Below are 15,000 nucleotides of genomic sequence, written 5' to 3'. Positions count from 1 at the left end.
ATCTATAACATGATTGAAAACATACAAACATGACAAATTGATTCCGAAAGAATTGGACTGTGGAAGCGGAAGGTGCTTGATCACTCGTCGAATAAATAAATAAGAAAGAAGTTTATCAAAGGATTTTAGCTATTATATAATTAACTATCAAGTTGTAGTTTATTTCCGTTTTTTGTTTACAGGATGTTTTTGTGTTTTTACTCGTCACTCCGCTCCACCTGTCTCTTCCGAACCCACGACTTCCTCACTGCGCTTACACACTGGGTTTCTCACATGAGACTTTACTTTTTTCTCTCTTTTCGTTTTTTTGTTGCTTGCACGTGTCCACTAAAAAAACGAAAAAGGCCACGCAACCGCTTTTGAAAAATTCAAAAGCACGAGAGAAAATTACAGTACGCAGCCAGTTGGCTGCGTCTTTTAGGCTTTCTCGAGATGCTATAAAACAGCGATATTTTTTATGGAACGTTTGAATAAACCGGTTTTTTTAAAGATTACCCAGGATTTAAACAATTTTTTGCAGTTTTGTTTGCATAAACCGAATCCATCCTAAGCTTACTATGACAAAAAAATTTTTTTTTAATGAATAATATTTCATTAGTTTTCATGCACCCTCGTCGAAAGTGCCGTTTGCATCTAGATCACACAATTAAATTGCACGTCGTTAGTTTATTTCTCTATTGGATTCGTGGATTTGTGGATCTTTTAAAAGACAATCTAACCGTTGAGAAAATTCTCGAACCCGTTCTTTAATTGCTCTCTTCATGATAAAATCAAGCGATCATACATTAATCACGTTTCATTGTCACCAATTGGCACAAACCACACCATACATGCATCGATTTTCCAGCATAAATTACGCTGTACTGACTCTCGATTTTCACTTTTACCCACGGAATGCGGTGAGCATCGGCTGCATACTACCACATTCCTTTCTCATGTAATTTGACGTCACCGGTCTCGTTACTCTGGTCCCCGTCCGTAAACACCATTTGCTGTCCAGATCTCGATACCCAGACAATTAGCATCGTAGCAGGACACTTTTAATGACCAAAACTGATTTGTGCAACTTCACGGCACATTCCTGATGCAAATGGCGCACCCTCCCCGGTGTCCCGTCCCGGTTGCAATCGAAAACCAATGGGCTCGCGACAGCAGGACAGGGACATCAAACTACTTCCGAAAGCGATCACCACCAGCAGAAGCACCGCGCATGCCCGGGAATGTATTCCAGGAAATCGAGGGACCAGATCCAATCACGAGAACGACAAAAACTCCCAAGGGAGACAGCGTCAACGGCTTGCGTCGCAGCCGGGTGACCGTCTCCGGGAGTCGCACGTTTGGGGGTTTTTTTTCTCTCTTCATTCCGTGTGCCCGCCATCGCAACAACCACCACACCGACCTTATGTGGAGACAGCAAGCCGGCCTTCCCGAGGCGCACCGAACCATTCAATTACCATCGCGTTCGCACCGTATGGCCAGAGCAGTTTGCCCCCGCAACATCCCAGCCCGTGGTTCCCCGTCACTCCAGACGGAGGCGAACAGCGGGCGTAATCGATGAACGGAGAACCGCGTGAACGTTCTTTAACCTCACTTTCGACTTCCCCGCAGGTACGCCAAGTGCAAGAGCTGCGCAAGATGTTGTCGCATGACGCCTACCGGCGGCCATACGCTGTCCGAAATGCTTCACCGTCCGGGAGCTGACCGGCTCGCCTCGAGGAGACTTCCTAGAACTGCACCGCCAGCCAGCGAGCGCATCTTTAAGCGACGGACGAGCAATCACCGTGAGTCTGTTGCAAGTGAAAAAGGATCGCGGCCACGTTCTCGCGTGTTTGCACTGAGCAGCATCGTCCGCGGCACTTTAAATCGTCCATGTAATACACCCCGAACTGGTTGCCTTGCGGCTTTGGACGTCGCTGGGGCCTCGATCGCCCGCTTCAAACGCTTTTGCTGCGATAAATCCCGATTCGTTACGGCTAATTTATCCAGCATCCATCTTCTCCTAACATTGTAACACGCATCAGTTGACCACCAGCAAACCCGTTTGAGTTTGGGTTTGGGTTCAGCGATCGTACGGGATGCACCTGCCACGGCCCAGCCTGATGCGAAACATCGATCGCGCACATGTTAACCGATGTGATGCGACGCAATATGTGTCGTTGCGGCGAGGTAATCGTAGTCCATTGAAATCTCCTATCGCTCCTATCGAAGGTCCCTGGAGTTGTTGTCCGCGCGCGAGAGAGAGGGGGGGTACACCGCCAGATGAATCGCCATTTGCATGATGCAATCATCGGCATCTGTTGCAGCGATCGTGCTGGAAGCAGAACATCTGGCCGATCATTGCGATCGATCGTCAACAAGGGGTGTGAGTGTTTGTGACCTACACCCGCACTATCAACCCGTTTCGATTAGCATTAATCTATTTATTCATCCCGCGGTGCCGGAATGCAGTCTTCCTGTGTCCTCCTACTGCAGGTTCTATCCGGTCCTTCAACCGGCTTACTGGAGTCGATCGATCGGTGTGAAAATCCTGGCGTGGATCAATTAATCACATTTCCATCAATCCCAGCGCGATTCCTGATGCAACTCGGGCACTGATTGCAACGCGCTGCAGCCCGAGAGAGTCGCGAATGCGTCGATGCGCCAGTTGATTTGAAGCCATCTAGCACCATCTTTGGCGCTGCTTTGTGGATGGAGGAGCAAGGGCGACGGAGGTTTGTTTACAAGCCGCGAGCGAGTGCCGCCCTGCGATTGAGATGGGCTGGAAATAGACATTGGCCGGCAGCGCCGAAGGGCGTATTGCGCGAGCGCCCGAATGCAAATGACGCTGCGCGAGACGCGCAGCTGCACGATCCGGCTCTATACCGGTGCACTCCAGCTGGTCAACAACAAAGGGGACACCAGAGGGGTGCGTGGGATGCACTGGTACCATTTCTGGGATCTCGCGCTCATTATACCCGTTGGCTGTTTGTTGTTTGTTGGTCGCATCGTGGTGCATGGTGGTTGGTTTTATTTGGGGTCACGCTGTTGGCGCGATCAAGCATCGTTCTGTTTGCAAACATCCCGCGATCCCGCGATCCGCCACGGTGCCAACAGTAACCGTTGTTTACGGCTCATCATCATCTCATCGTTTGGCTCCCTTTTCCGCTGGCAGAGAGATTGACATTCCAGCGAACGGTGACAGTGCACGCCGAAAGAGTGGTCGGTTGGTTGGTTGACCGACGACAAACAAGGACGATCAGGGGCCACAGTGGCTAATGGCTGTTGTTTGTGACACCATCGGACAACGGATTTGCGGTTGCGGCGCGCGTGAAACATGAGCTCAAACATCGTCAACAGATGCCAGGGAGGACATCGGAAGCGAAGGAATGCTCCTGAACTGAACTGGCGGATATTTTCGGCAAAAAGGATCACCATCGCCCCAGTCCTTTTGTTACGCGCTCCCGTGGTACCAAGAGTGAACAGATTAATGACCATTCTCTCTGACAAACACAAACGCACGGCACGCACAGCTGCGGTGGTTTGCTTCGCTCACGGGGAACTGGTTCCCATCGAGCGATCACGCCGGGAATCCGATCAGCACAGGTGGCTCGAAGAAATTTCTCCTTTTCTCTCGTCTGACGAAGGAGCAAAACGTGAGGGGGAACGAGAGGTGCGACCGTATCCATCGGTCAACCGGGAACGGAACGAAACGACGACGGTTGGGTACGGGCCAGATTACACAAATCATAAAATTATACACCCGATGGACCGAGAAGAGGGACCACGAGGATGGGTTCGAATCTCGCCAGCCAAGGACATCATGACCCGCCGAACACCGGCACCACCGTGGCCAGATCCTTGGCTTTTTTTTCTGTTGTTCCCACAAGGTGTGCGCTGCCGTTGTTGTGGCCTTCGTCGCTTGCATCACCTTCTACTTCTTGCTCTTCTTCGCGCACTTCGGGAACTGGGTTCCTTGTTTTTTTTTTTGTTGGTTGCTCCGTAGTTGGAGATCCCGGAATAGCCCCGATCCCGTTCTCAAATGATGATCCTTTAACCGTTTGCTTTGCCCCCTTCACACCGTGCTTCGCAGCTCGCCGGATTCGTTGTCCCTTTCTCTCTCTCTCTTTCGATCCTGATCTTCTTACTTACGCTGCGTCCTACGCCCAATTAAAACAACATCCAGCCGTTCGGCCGAGCCGTCCGCCGCCGTCCGCCGTCGCCGCCGCCGCCGCCGCCGAGATCGCCTCCTTTCACGGACATCGATGCGGTCCATCTTTGTTTGGGAGAGCAGCAACGTCCCGGTATCCCGGTAAGATCGTCCCGGGTTGTCCGTGGGTTTGTCCGATAAAACCACAGCCCTACCTTACCTCCTGTTCGCTGGTCTAGTAGCGTCCTCGGTATCTGCTGTTCCTGGTCGCCGCAAGAACAGCAACAGACACAAGAAAGGGACAACGAGAAGAAGTTCGTTGAAAAAAAAAAGCAGGGGAATTAAAAACCCAACCAAGGGACAGAGTGCAGTGGAAGTGGAAACCTGTAGAAAACCTGTAGGCTTACGGCAGAGAGCAAAAGGGTACAAGGAATATCAGGAAACGAAACGTCGAAAACGAAACGACGACAACGATGGCGACTGAAACCTCCTGGGGGATCTGAGGATTACGTGTCGTGGGCACGGGTTAACGTAGGGAACGCCAGCATCCTTTACCACGTGCACCGGAGTCGTCCCACCAAAAATTAGGCCAGTACAGATTACAGAGCGAACCTGGGCGTTGCCGAGGACCGGTCAGATGTGGCGTCCGTTAATTTGAAATTGTTGATGGCTTTTCATTCATTACCATTAAAGACAATCAAATATAACATTTGGTTCCTGAAGGAATGGAGTATGAGTAAGAAAGAAAGACAATTCGTCTATTCCTTAGTTAATTGAGGTACGCTGAATGGAAGTTCCTGCTGCGTTCGATCCTGCCACATCTGTTCAATCGAGTCCCGACATTACTTTCTGGACCTTATTTAGCCATTTTTTGGACAATGCCTTCGCCCACATTCAATTTTGTATTGTGTCCAACCAACGGCCGGGAGAGATCCCACGCGTTGCGATCGTGCGACTCCTGGGTCACCCCCCCAACCGTTGCCGTGCAACTCCCGAAAAGGACAAAGCACCGATCGACGGACGACAAATGGGAAAAATAGACGAACCACCTCTCTCGGGCCCGCTAGGTGTCGCAGTTGATGATGATCTTTCTAGATTGATTCTTCTCACACGCTCCGATGGTCCTCGGTTTGTGCGTTCGCCTTCGCTCGTCTGCTACGTAACTTCAGTTCCCGTAATCGTGATGGTATTGCCCGTCAGTCCAATGGACAGTGGCATAAGAGCGGGGGAAAAAAAGGACGAACAACAACAATGGACAAGGGGCGCAAAGTGCCCACGCTCGATCACCGTGATGGACTGTTTTTATAAGGATCGGCCGCCCGGGACAACACCGGGTTTGGGTTTAGATTTCCGACCAACCGACCGACCAACCACCTCCGTTCTCGCTTTCCATCTCTCGCGTCTCTTTTTTCGACGGTCAGCCACCAGCAAACACCTGCTGAAGGTTCTCATGTCACTCGAGCTCACTTGGCGTTGAGAGTGCGTGCTGGATGAAGGATATGGGATGGCTGACGGAATGGTGTGGTGGTGCAGTTGTGTTGGGCAATCAAAAGCCAACACACGGAGGGAAGAAGTGGTTTCAGGGCTCAAGTCTCAGAAGCGGAAGATTGATTCGATCCTGTCCCGTCCTGGCACCGAGTCGTTTACCGAGTTGCGTTTTTGGTCAATGTTCCGTATGTTCCGGGAGCTACTGCTACTGGCTGGAGTGTCTAATTCGAGATTTCGAGAATTTAAATTAATTTGAGAATGCAACATTTGGCCATGACTATACAATGTACAAGATCGTGCATTATGGTCAAGTAAGAAACGGCGATCTTTGCTCTCACTTTTCACGATCTTCTACTCGTTCTCATGTGAAGTTTCAAATTTCGAATCCAGCACATCGTCTTATCCACTTCTTTGGCCACTCACCAAACATAATTCTCGTCCCACCATAACGGAAGGTCAGCGGATCGGTTTGACTAACTCGCCAAAAGAAAAAACTAACGCCAAAAATTCACCAAAGATGCTGATCTTAATTCGAATTTAATGAGTTGTCATACGTACCGATCCGGCTTACCCCGGTGTGGTGGTTCGTGTGCTAATTTTCCAACGGTATCATTAGCCTGAATTCCTTGCGATTCCACCGCTCCCGAGCGTGTGGCCGCTGCCCAACACGAATGCTGTGCCCGGTAGCACAGTCCACCTGGCGCTACGGTGGTCCATCTTTAATTTGAAAATAATATCCACCACTTGTGCGTTGACTGGAGTGTTTTTTTACCCTTTTCTGGAGACTAGTATTTGGGGCCACTAGGGGTCTTTTCCCGGTTCTGTCTTTCTGTTCGTCTTGTTGTCTTATAAAAGCGGACCGTTTGGTCAGCGGTGGCGTTACTTGCGCTAGACGCATCTCCACGGAAGCAGTCTCACGCAGTCGATCGGACAAGTGCAAAGAGACAAAGAGAGAGAGAAAGAGGGAGCAAAAAGTCAACGAACAAAACAACAACGATCACTTCCCCAGTAGAGGCGGTCTGCTGTGAAGTCCTAACACGATGGCCACACCGACAGGAAGTTGCTTCGTTTCGTCCCCAGTGCCGCTGCTTCTGGTGATGCTGTTCTGCGGTGGCCTTCTGCAGCTGCTTGACGCAAAATCACTTCCAGCGAGTGAATTGCACGCAAACGGTGGACGCCGAGAAGCTCGAAGTAAGAACTCCCAGAAGACGATCAACGGCATGATGTTCCCAAGCTTTAACACGCACCGTCTCGTCCCTTTCCGTAGACTTGTTCTCTTTTGGATTGCCGCCCCGGGGAGACCACGTGCATTACTATCCTGAGGTTCACCATCATCATTACAAGGACTTTGGCCATCATGAGGTAAGGCGTGCGTAGCGTTGGTGTGACCTCGAACAGTCGGAACAGATTCAGTGATTCATTCCATTCCTCTCAGGGATACCCCGGACACCATCCGGAGCACTACGAACCGCACTATGGATTGGATTTCGATCACAATCGTCATCACCATCACCACTATCATCACGACATCCACAATGGTCACATCGATACGCACTACTTCTAGGCGGGGACCTCGAGCCAGCAAAGTCATCACCGTTGCACCGTTGTTTTATGCTTTCCCTTTCCGAATGAACATAATAGCTAAAGGCTAAGCCCTCGAACGGACAGCCGATCTCGATCTTGTAGCTTCTGTAAATCGTACAAAAAGAAGAAAGGAAAAACGACGCAACACCAGGGACAGTGTGCTGCGAAAGGTGCGATAATAAATTCGAACATTCCCGAACCCATTTAGCGCGTCCGCGGACATGCACCGGATACGACGACGGTCCTTTCTGGGCCAACGCGTTCGCAACCGTGACTCTGTGTGACAGCGACGATGGTCCAGAGAATGAAACCATTAATTTTGTCCATTTATTTTATACCCTTTGCCCGCGTCGCAGAACGACGAAGATGTGGTCGGGTAGTACCTTGGATCGTTTTCGCTTTTTGAAAAGAAAAATAAAACGGAAATCGTATGCATTCGTCACGATAATTGTCACCCCGAATCCAATGAGCTCGTTAACTCGTATGACAACTAAGACCACAAGATGCTAAATACTTGTAGTCTTTAGTTCAGTAGGATTATGTTCGAGGGACTTTGCTTAATGCTCTTCAAGGAATCAAGTGTTACAAATGTTCAATAATTCTACTGCTTCTCCCCCAAAAACTGTTGTCTCGCTTCATTGACTTTATCCATTCCTCGCTGACCAACTGCATGTGTCTGGAGGACGGGACACAAATGGTGCAAACTCTCTTTCTCGCTCCACATTCGCAACCATCCGGACCATCCGAAGACTGTCCCCCCGATCCCTGGTTACGCATCACATCGTCATCACCATCATCCTTATGGTCTTCGGTGAACGTCTTGGCCTCTCCTTCTCGCTGTGATGAATGTCATTCTCGGTTACTCCGCATGCAGGCAAAGGATCCATCGCATGGCCTGCAATCTCGGACCAGGTTGGTTAACTCGGCACCGGCAAAGCAGTGGTGGGTGCCATCCACCTTCGGTGCCCTTCTCAGGTTTCCCAGACGTCCGGTTTTTGGGGGTTTTCGGTTTCGCTCTCGCTCCACTGCGTGCGCTGCAGCGACTTTCAATCAAATCGAAATCAATAACATGCGGAATCACTTCCTTTCGGGCCGTGCTACAGGGGGAAACACAGAGAGAGAGAGAAGGGAGGAAGCACAAGATGACCTAGAATGGGGAACGCAGAAGGGGGAGTGGAACTGCTGGAGAGTCCGCACCGCACGCTTGGTGTCCGAAACATTTGTAACCGATGTTGTTGCGCCGCCACCGATCGTAACACGGTGATATCGCCCGCGGGAACATGGCGGGTTGTTTGTTATGTTTTATGCGCGAACCCGGCTTCCCGTCCCTTCCCTTTTTCCTTCTCTTTCCCTTGGCCACACTCAAAACAAAGGCTCTATTGTTTTCCGCCACGAGAAAAAAAAGGGCCGATCGAGGAGCGAACCCCCTTTTTGGAGGTCCCTGGTGGTGACGAGATTTTGGGGCCTAAAAACCGAAATCGAAGGAAGCAAGCGGTCCGTTGGGAGTTACGCGAAACAGCATCCATCCGTCCATCCGTCCGGCGATCCGTTCCGAGCGCGGACAGGAATTGGGGTGGCACCGAAAATGAGGCAAAATGCTGCAGAAGAGACCCAAGTTAAGTGGCATTTTGGCGGTCGTTTTTATGTGCGCTTTTAGCGCTCGGTCGCTCGTTGTCTCCGCGGGTTATTCCGTTCCACGCAATGGCGGCGACGGTGGCGGCGGCAGCAGTGACGACGGCGGGTGATCTCGTTATGAATTTTTATATTTATGGTTATTTATAAAGAAACGAAATATATAGATATTTTACTCTCGCACAAGGTCCTTCTGTTCTGCTGTCTGCACCTCTGGGATGGTAGCGACGGCGACGACGACGACGACGACGACGGGAGTGGCCACTTCACCGGTGCGAATCACTTCTGTCTCCGACTGTCCGATTTGGGGCCACTTTTTGGAGGGGACTGAACATTCGCTCCGCGGTTTGCTCGCATTCATGCGAGTTGTTAGCATCGTTTTATCATTTATCCTTTCAGTTCTTCTCCCCGCGCACAACGACGGTGCACAAAACCGGATGCCCAGGATGCCAGCGTGATGCCGGTCGGTAGATAGCGGATAGTGATGATGATGCTCCTGCTCCTGCTGCTGCCGAAACAAAAAACCCCCAACTCTCCCCAAAAAAACACAGACGCCTTCTCACATCACCGCCAAAACGGCATCGTAAAGCGCCATTAATCGGCCACTTCCGTCGGCATCAGGGTGCCAAGGACGATTGGCCGCTGGCTGGCTGGCGCGGATCAGCTGTGTGTGCGCGTGATATGATCGGTTGCTATAATAAATTACGCTCATCAGCAACAGAACGAACCCGGGAGGGGCGGAGGGCGAGAAGAAGAGCGCTGGAATCATCGCCAGGTTCGATTAGCTTCACTACTAGCGCCTGCCAGCTTGTGGCGCATCTCGCGATGGTCGTCGCCGCGCTGTCATAGTGAATCATGAATTACCATTAGACATGTTCCGGGGCCATGATTAATCGGAGAACACTTCTACGTGCATTAGACATTGCCGCGCTGGTTGGAATAGTAAATTAAAGGTGATATTATTCATTATCAAATTACATCTAAAACCGAAGACTCGCGCGAAATTTAGAATCGCGATTTGTGTAGAAAATGTAAAGTTCTTCTTCTCGATTTCTGGTTAAAGTTAAGGTAAAATAAATTGAACGATTTCTTTTCAAAGAAATGTGTTTATAATGAAATTTGAACTCATTATTAAAATAACTTGAAATCTCTTCATCTTACCCATTTACTAACTCATTTATTAACACTTAAGGTTAAGGTTACCATTTAAAAAAGCCACTCTGAAGACAATTAATGTGAAAAAATGTGTTCCTTTGCAAAATTCTAAGCAGTACTTCTTACAACGATCATTTCATGCGACCTCTCCTTATTTTCGAAAGTTTTTTTTTTTGGAGATTGCCACATCGATTGCCAACAATCAGCCAAATCAATTACCGCAGCCACCCTTTACGCCAAATGCCCCAAAGTGGTTCAATCCCTTTTCAAGAGTCTGCCTTTACCCTCCGCACAGATTCGATCACCGCCATCGAACCCATCGAACTATATTTAGTGCCCATCGGGAGCAATTTCGGAGCGAAGGTGCAGCTGCATCGCTGTGGTCGCTAGAAGCAACATCCCTGGCCCTGCAGGCGTGCTTACGGTTGCACTTTCATTCTTACCCACCCCGAGGTGGGAGAGGCCGGGGAGAAGATCCACGGTCCACGACCGGTGTGCCGCGCGATCGGGGTTTCGCGAATCAACCGTTTGTTTATTCATTGACTGCAAATAGAACGGCGCCAGTGAAGCGCACGCTGGTGCAGCAGCAGCAGCAGCAGCAGCAGAATCCCTGTCGCCCTTCTTCTGTTTCTTGTTTCCATTTTTTTTGCAAACTCGCACGCATCGCATTGCATCGAAGAAGGCGATTGCGATCGGTGTACGGTGAGCGTGTCGACGCCGGCAATGCACACACTTATTGCACCTTGTTGGCGTGAGCCACCATCATCGTGATCACGCACGCATCCCACGGCGCTGGCCTAGGGCAGCTGGTTGTACGAGCCGAGAGCACAGCCTCGACGCAGACTCCGCAGAGTGAGTGATCCACTCCACATTGCGCGTGAATGGTGCGTGATATTTTAATGTCTTCACACCGCGCCACGTGGACTTTGGACATCGGAGCTCGGCAAACGCTCCTTACTGGGCCCATTCCTGAGTCGCGCCCCGATGCCTTGGTGCCGTATGCGTTTACAGACACACGCCGTGGCGCACAGGTATGTCAGACTGGCTCGCAATGGCACCCGTGCACCAGCAGCCACGGCTCAGACTGCACTATTCGAACTATTTTATCGCGAATCGCAAACTGCAGCGGATGCAGCAGCTGGTGTCTTGTGGCGGTGGCGACGACGACGACGATGGCATTCATGCCACGGGTTTGGATCCGCCGGTCGGGGCGTAGTTCCGAAAATACACTTTCTCACGCGTCGCCCTCATCGACAAACTATCGCCAACTGTCGCGACAGTTGTTAAGTAATGTATTTTGGCACCGGGCGTTCGCCATACGGACTTAGGAGGAGAAGGAAGATGGGGGACCACGACGAAAAGTATTACAAAAAAGCAATAGAGAGAGAGAGAAAACCCTTTCCCTTCGTTCGATCAGTACTGCCAGACAGTCGAGCTTTCCCTTGAAGGCGAGAAGTCAAAGAATCAAATCTAGATCGAATCGACGGCGCAAAGGGGTTCACACGCGAATCGCTGATCCAGCTGGGTCCTGCGTTGGTGGACGGTCCACGGGCACGGGCGACAAAGTACAGCGCCCAAGATTCGACCGCGTCATTCGAGGGCCATAAACTGGCAACCATGGCGCATGTAGCAATAATTGTCACACCTGGGACCGGCGCACGGTAACGGTTCGTCGTATGTTTTGGGATGGATCGCTTCGGTAAATTGATTTCCATCGCAAAATTTGCGCTGGCATACGCAGGTGGTCGGTGGTGGTGCTGGGGGGGTGATATGGTGGGGCCGCCAGCCGAAGCGACGGCTGGTTCGGTAGAGTTATCGATGATAGATAAACCAACACCATCGCCGACGATGGACGAGGGAGAGGTTTTGCTCGAATGGAAGCCCTGGTCCAGCTGGTTGAAGAGCGAGCGCGAACTCGCGTCTCTCGAGAGGGCGGCTCGATCGGTAGTGCATCGGTACCGATAGCGGCTGCTGGCCACGCTCCGTGTTCGGTACGGCGTGTACCGGAGCGAACTGTTTGGGTGCAAGTGCCCCTAGGTCACTCCGACGATGCAGATGAGCTTGCTGGAATAAAAAAGGAAATTTTCGTCAATATTATCGAGTAGTGGTGTATCTTATTAAAAATATATCAATTTTTATGGCAATCAGATGCTTTTAATAATAAAACTTGGTTAGGCTTTCATTTTTAACGCAGTATTCCCATGAATAACAATAGATCCCAAAGCATTAAGGGGGACTTCGGTATTTTCGGGCCAAAAAAGGCCCGTTTTTAACGATTTTTTGTGACGTAACCATTCAACTGTATTTTTTCAAGTAAATGACATAATTATCTAAAACTTTTGAAGAATATTTGGTATTGTTTTATTCCAATTATATTCCAATTGTTGATATTCCAATTTTTCGATTTTTAGCTGATTTTTGAAGTTGAAAAAGTGATGCTTTTTGCGATTCTGCCATAAAAAATGAACTTTACAGATTAGTTTTAAAAAAAGTAAAAACAATTTTAATGATATTTTGACGGGGTTACCTGGCAAAAAGTATTCAAATTATGTGTAAAACATTTCAAAACGATCGGCCCAGTAGTTTTTACGGTGCGATGGGCACCGACTTTGAAAACGTTGGTTTAGGGAAACGCTCTTCAAAGTAACGAGCTGTATGGAGCCTTGTATGAAACCCGGATTTTCAAAAATCTGTATCTTTGTCAGTTTTTTCTCGATTGATCCAAAACTTTTACACAATACTCTTGAAAGGATCAGCTTTTAGGGAAAAATGTTAAAAGCATGTGTCGCAAATAAAAATTAAATACCGAAGTCCAACCTTAATGTACAGTACGCTAAAGAAGCACAATGTACTGATCAAAATGGATGTGAGGCTCATTATGTTCAAAGAATTTTCTAAGTATATTCTAACAAGTCCAGTTAAAACTTATAAATCCTGTCTGGATGAACATTTGAGTGTTGATTTGAATTCAACTGTAATGCCTCAACAATAAAGCCTCAATCCATCCCGATATTGTTTTGAATTATTATGGATAATGGAAAAGTTAAATAAAAAAAACCTGATTCTTGGGACTAGATTTTAGTTAAATGACCTAATTCTAATCCTACGCTTATGCTGTACTAAGTGCTTTGACTACGACAAGATACTACTCCATTTTACAAACGTTTTATTAAAGATCTCTCTTCGTGCTCTGTTCTACACAGAGACACAGCATGCCACGCTCGTTAACTTCACCCCGTTGGTTCGCGAATGACGATTAATTAACAATTTATGACGAAAGATCTCCTGGCTCTCTTCACATCTGGCTGACTAATCTGTTAGATAGTCTGTTCAATCGGTGCCCGGCCACCACTAGCACCAGCCAACAGTTGTCACCTCACAAAAGTCGTCTTTTTTAACAGATCTATTTTTAGTGTGTCAACACCGTGACGTCACAATATTAGCACCTAACACCGCCACCACCGCAGAGACTGTCCTCAGTTCCCGCAATTCAATTGACGATGGCGCCGAAGCGAAGCGGATGGAAGCTTTTTGGTAGATCAATCGTTTAGAGACCAGCCACGGAGACCCCAGGCCCAGATGATAATTGCTATACTTGACGCTACGATCCCGCCCTTCCGTCGTCATTCCATTATTCGCTTACACGCGCATTACTAACATCTGCTGCTGCTGCTGCTGCTGGATGCTAGCTGATCACTTCCGATCCATTACTGCGGATCAATCCAGTATCCTGTGATTAGCGCGTGTCTCTCGACGCGTTTTCGCATCCATGTGACCTGCGCTGCTCGAGACGTAGTGCAAACACCTCGTCATCGCAGCACGCGCTGCCAGCCATCTTCCGTCGGTCGTTTTTTCACCTTTCGCATTTCGCAGACTTTGTGGCTTCCACATGCTCCAGACTCTTAAACAAACTGTCCCGCTGCTGGCCACTGCCCAAATGTTCCTGCATGCTCGTGACGCTCCAGAAAGTGGCGGACAATCGATCAGCATACAAACGGTGGAGCGTGTGTTTACGGAATCTGCCGGTGGAATCTTCCACAGTTGCCGAAATGTTTGCCTTGTGACGTGGTCGGTGGACCTGTGGTGTGTGCTGGCCTTACGATACGTTGCTTGTGTCGTCGCCATCGAGACGTTGCTTCGGTGCTAATCTCTGTCAAGCCTTGAAGACACGCGCCTGTTAAGTGGGTTGTCTACGTAGCGCGCGTAGTAAGCCAGAATTGATGTCGTCTAAATATTATGAGTCATTATTACGCTGTAGCGTTCATGTGCAAACGTATTCCTTGGGAAGCAGACAACGTTCGTTCGTTTGAACAGAAAACATTCACTTTCGTGGGTAGCATCTGCAGGCTGGAGAATCTCGGTTATGTTGCTGGATATGCTTTGCATATGCTCGGCCATCAGCTAGCATAAGCGGTTTAATAGTGTGTTTGAACAACAGCAGACAGCCGTTGAAAACACCACAAAACAGTCTTGTTTGTATAAGAAAAATGTATGTTACGTGCTCCGGATCCATCCCGCTTCCTCCTTTTCTTGGGGTTGAAAAATCGTCTGCGACTTACATGTGGTTAGCATTAGTGGGTAGAACTAAGATTGTCGATTTTCTTTGGAGACACTGTATACTATGTTCTTGTTGGTGCAACTAAAAATATTAAACAATACAATAAACAATAAACAATTATTTCTTACAAATGTCCCTTTAGTTTTAGTAGGACCATTTTTAAGTGCACACCGATTGATTCTTGATGTAAATGGAATGTAAGTCTTGATTAAAGAAGAGTTATGCTCACCGATCTCGAGGAATTGAATAGAAGATATAGACGCAGCAATAGATGAGCATCAATTAGCCGCTACCTGATCGACCTTCGATCGATCGATCGAGCATCTTCAAACCCAACCATTCCGCCACATGGTAGCATGTGAAACCGGCGGCCAGATTCGCATGCGGCACGCCACAACCGGCATTACTTACCGGCCCGTGCATTCTTCTGACCAAATTGGCTCAACCACAACCGAAC

The 15,000-nt window shown here is 49.0% G+C and overlaps 1 protein-coding gene across 1 annotated transcript; it reads left to right on the top strand.

The window, feature by feature from the left end:
• Positions 1-6,654: 6,654 nt before the first annotated feature.
• On the top strand, positions 6,655-7,178 carry LOC126576408 (histidine-rich glycoprotein-like). Its single transcript, XM_050237672.1, has 3 exons — positions 6,655-6,805; positions 6,882-6,976; positions 7,050-7,178. Exons 1-3 carry the CDS (start codon positions 6,655-6,657, stop codon positions 7,176-7,178), a joined length of 375 nt encoding a protein of 124 aa, XP_050093629.1.
• Positions 7,179-15,000: the final 7,822 nt, after the last annotated feature.

This window comes from Anopheles aquasalis, chromosome 2, assembly GCF_943734665.1.
Source record: "Anopheles aquasalis chromosome 2, idAnoAquaMG_Q_19, whole genome shotgun sequence".
NCBI classification, from domain to species: Eukaryota; Metazoa; Arthropoda; class Insecta; order Diptera; family Culicidae; genus Anopheles; species Anopheles aquasalis.
Note: the sequence above shows the minus strand (reverse complement) of the source record. Positions and strands in the feature narration are given on the sequence as shown.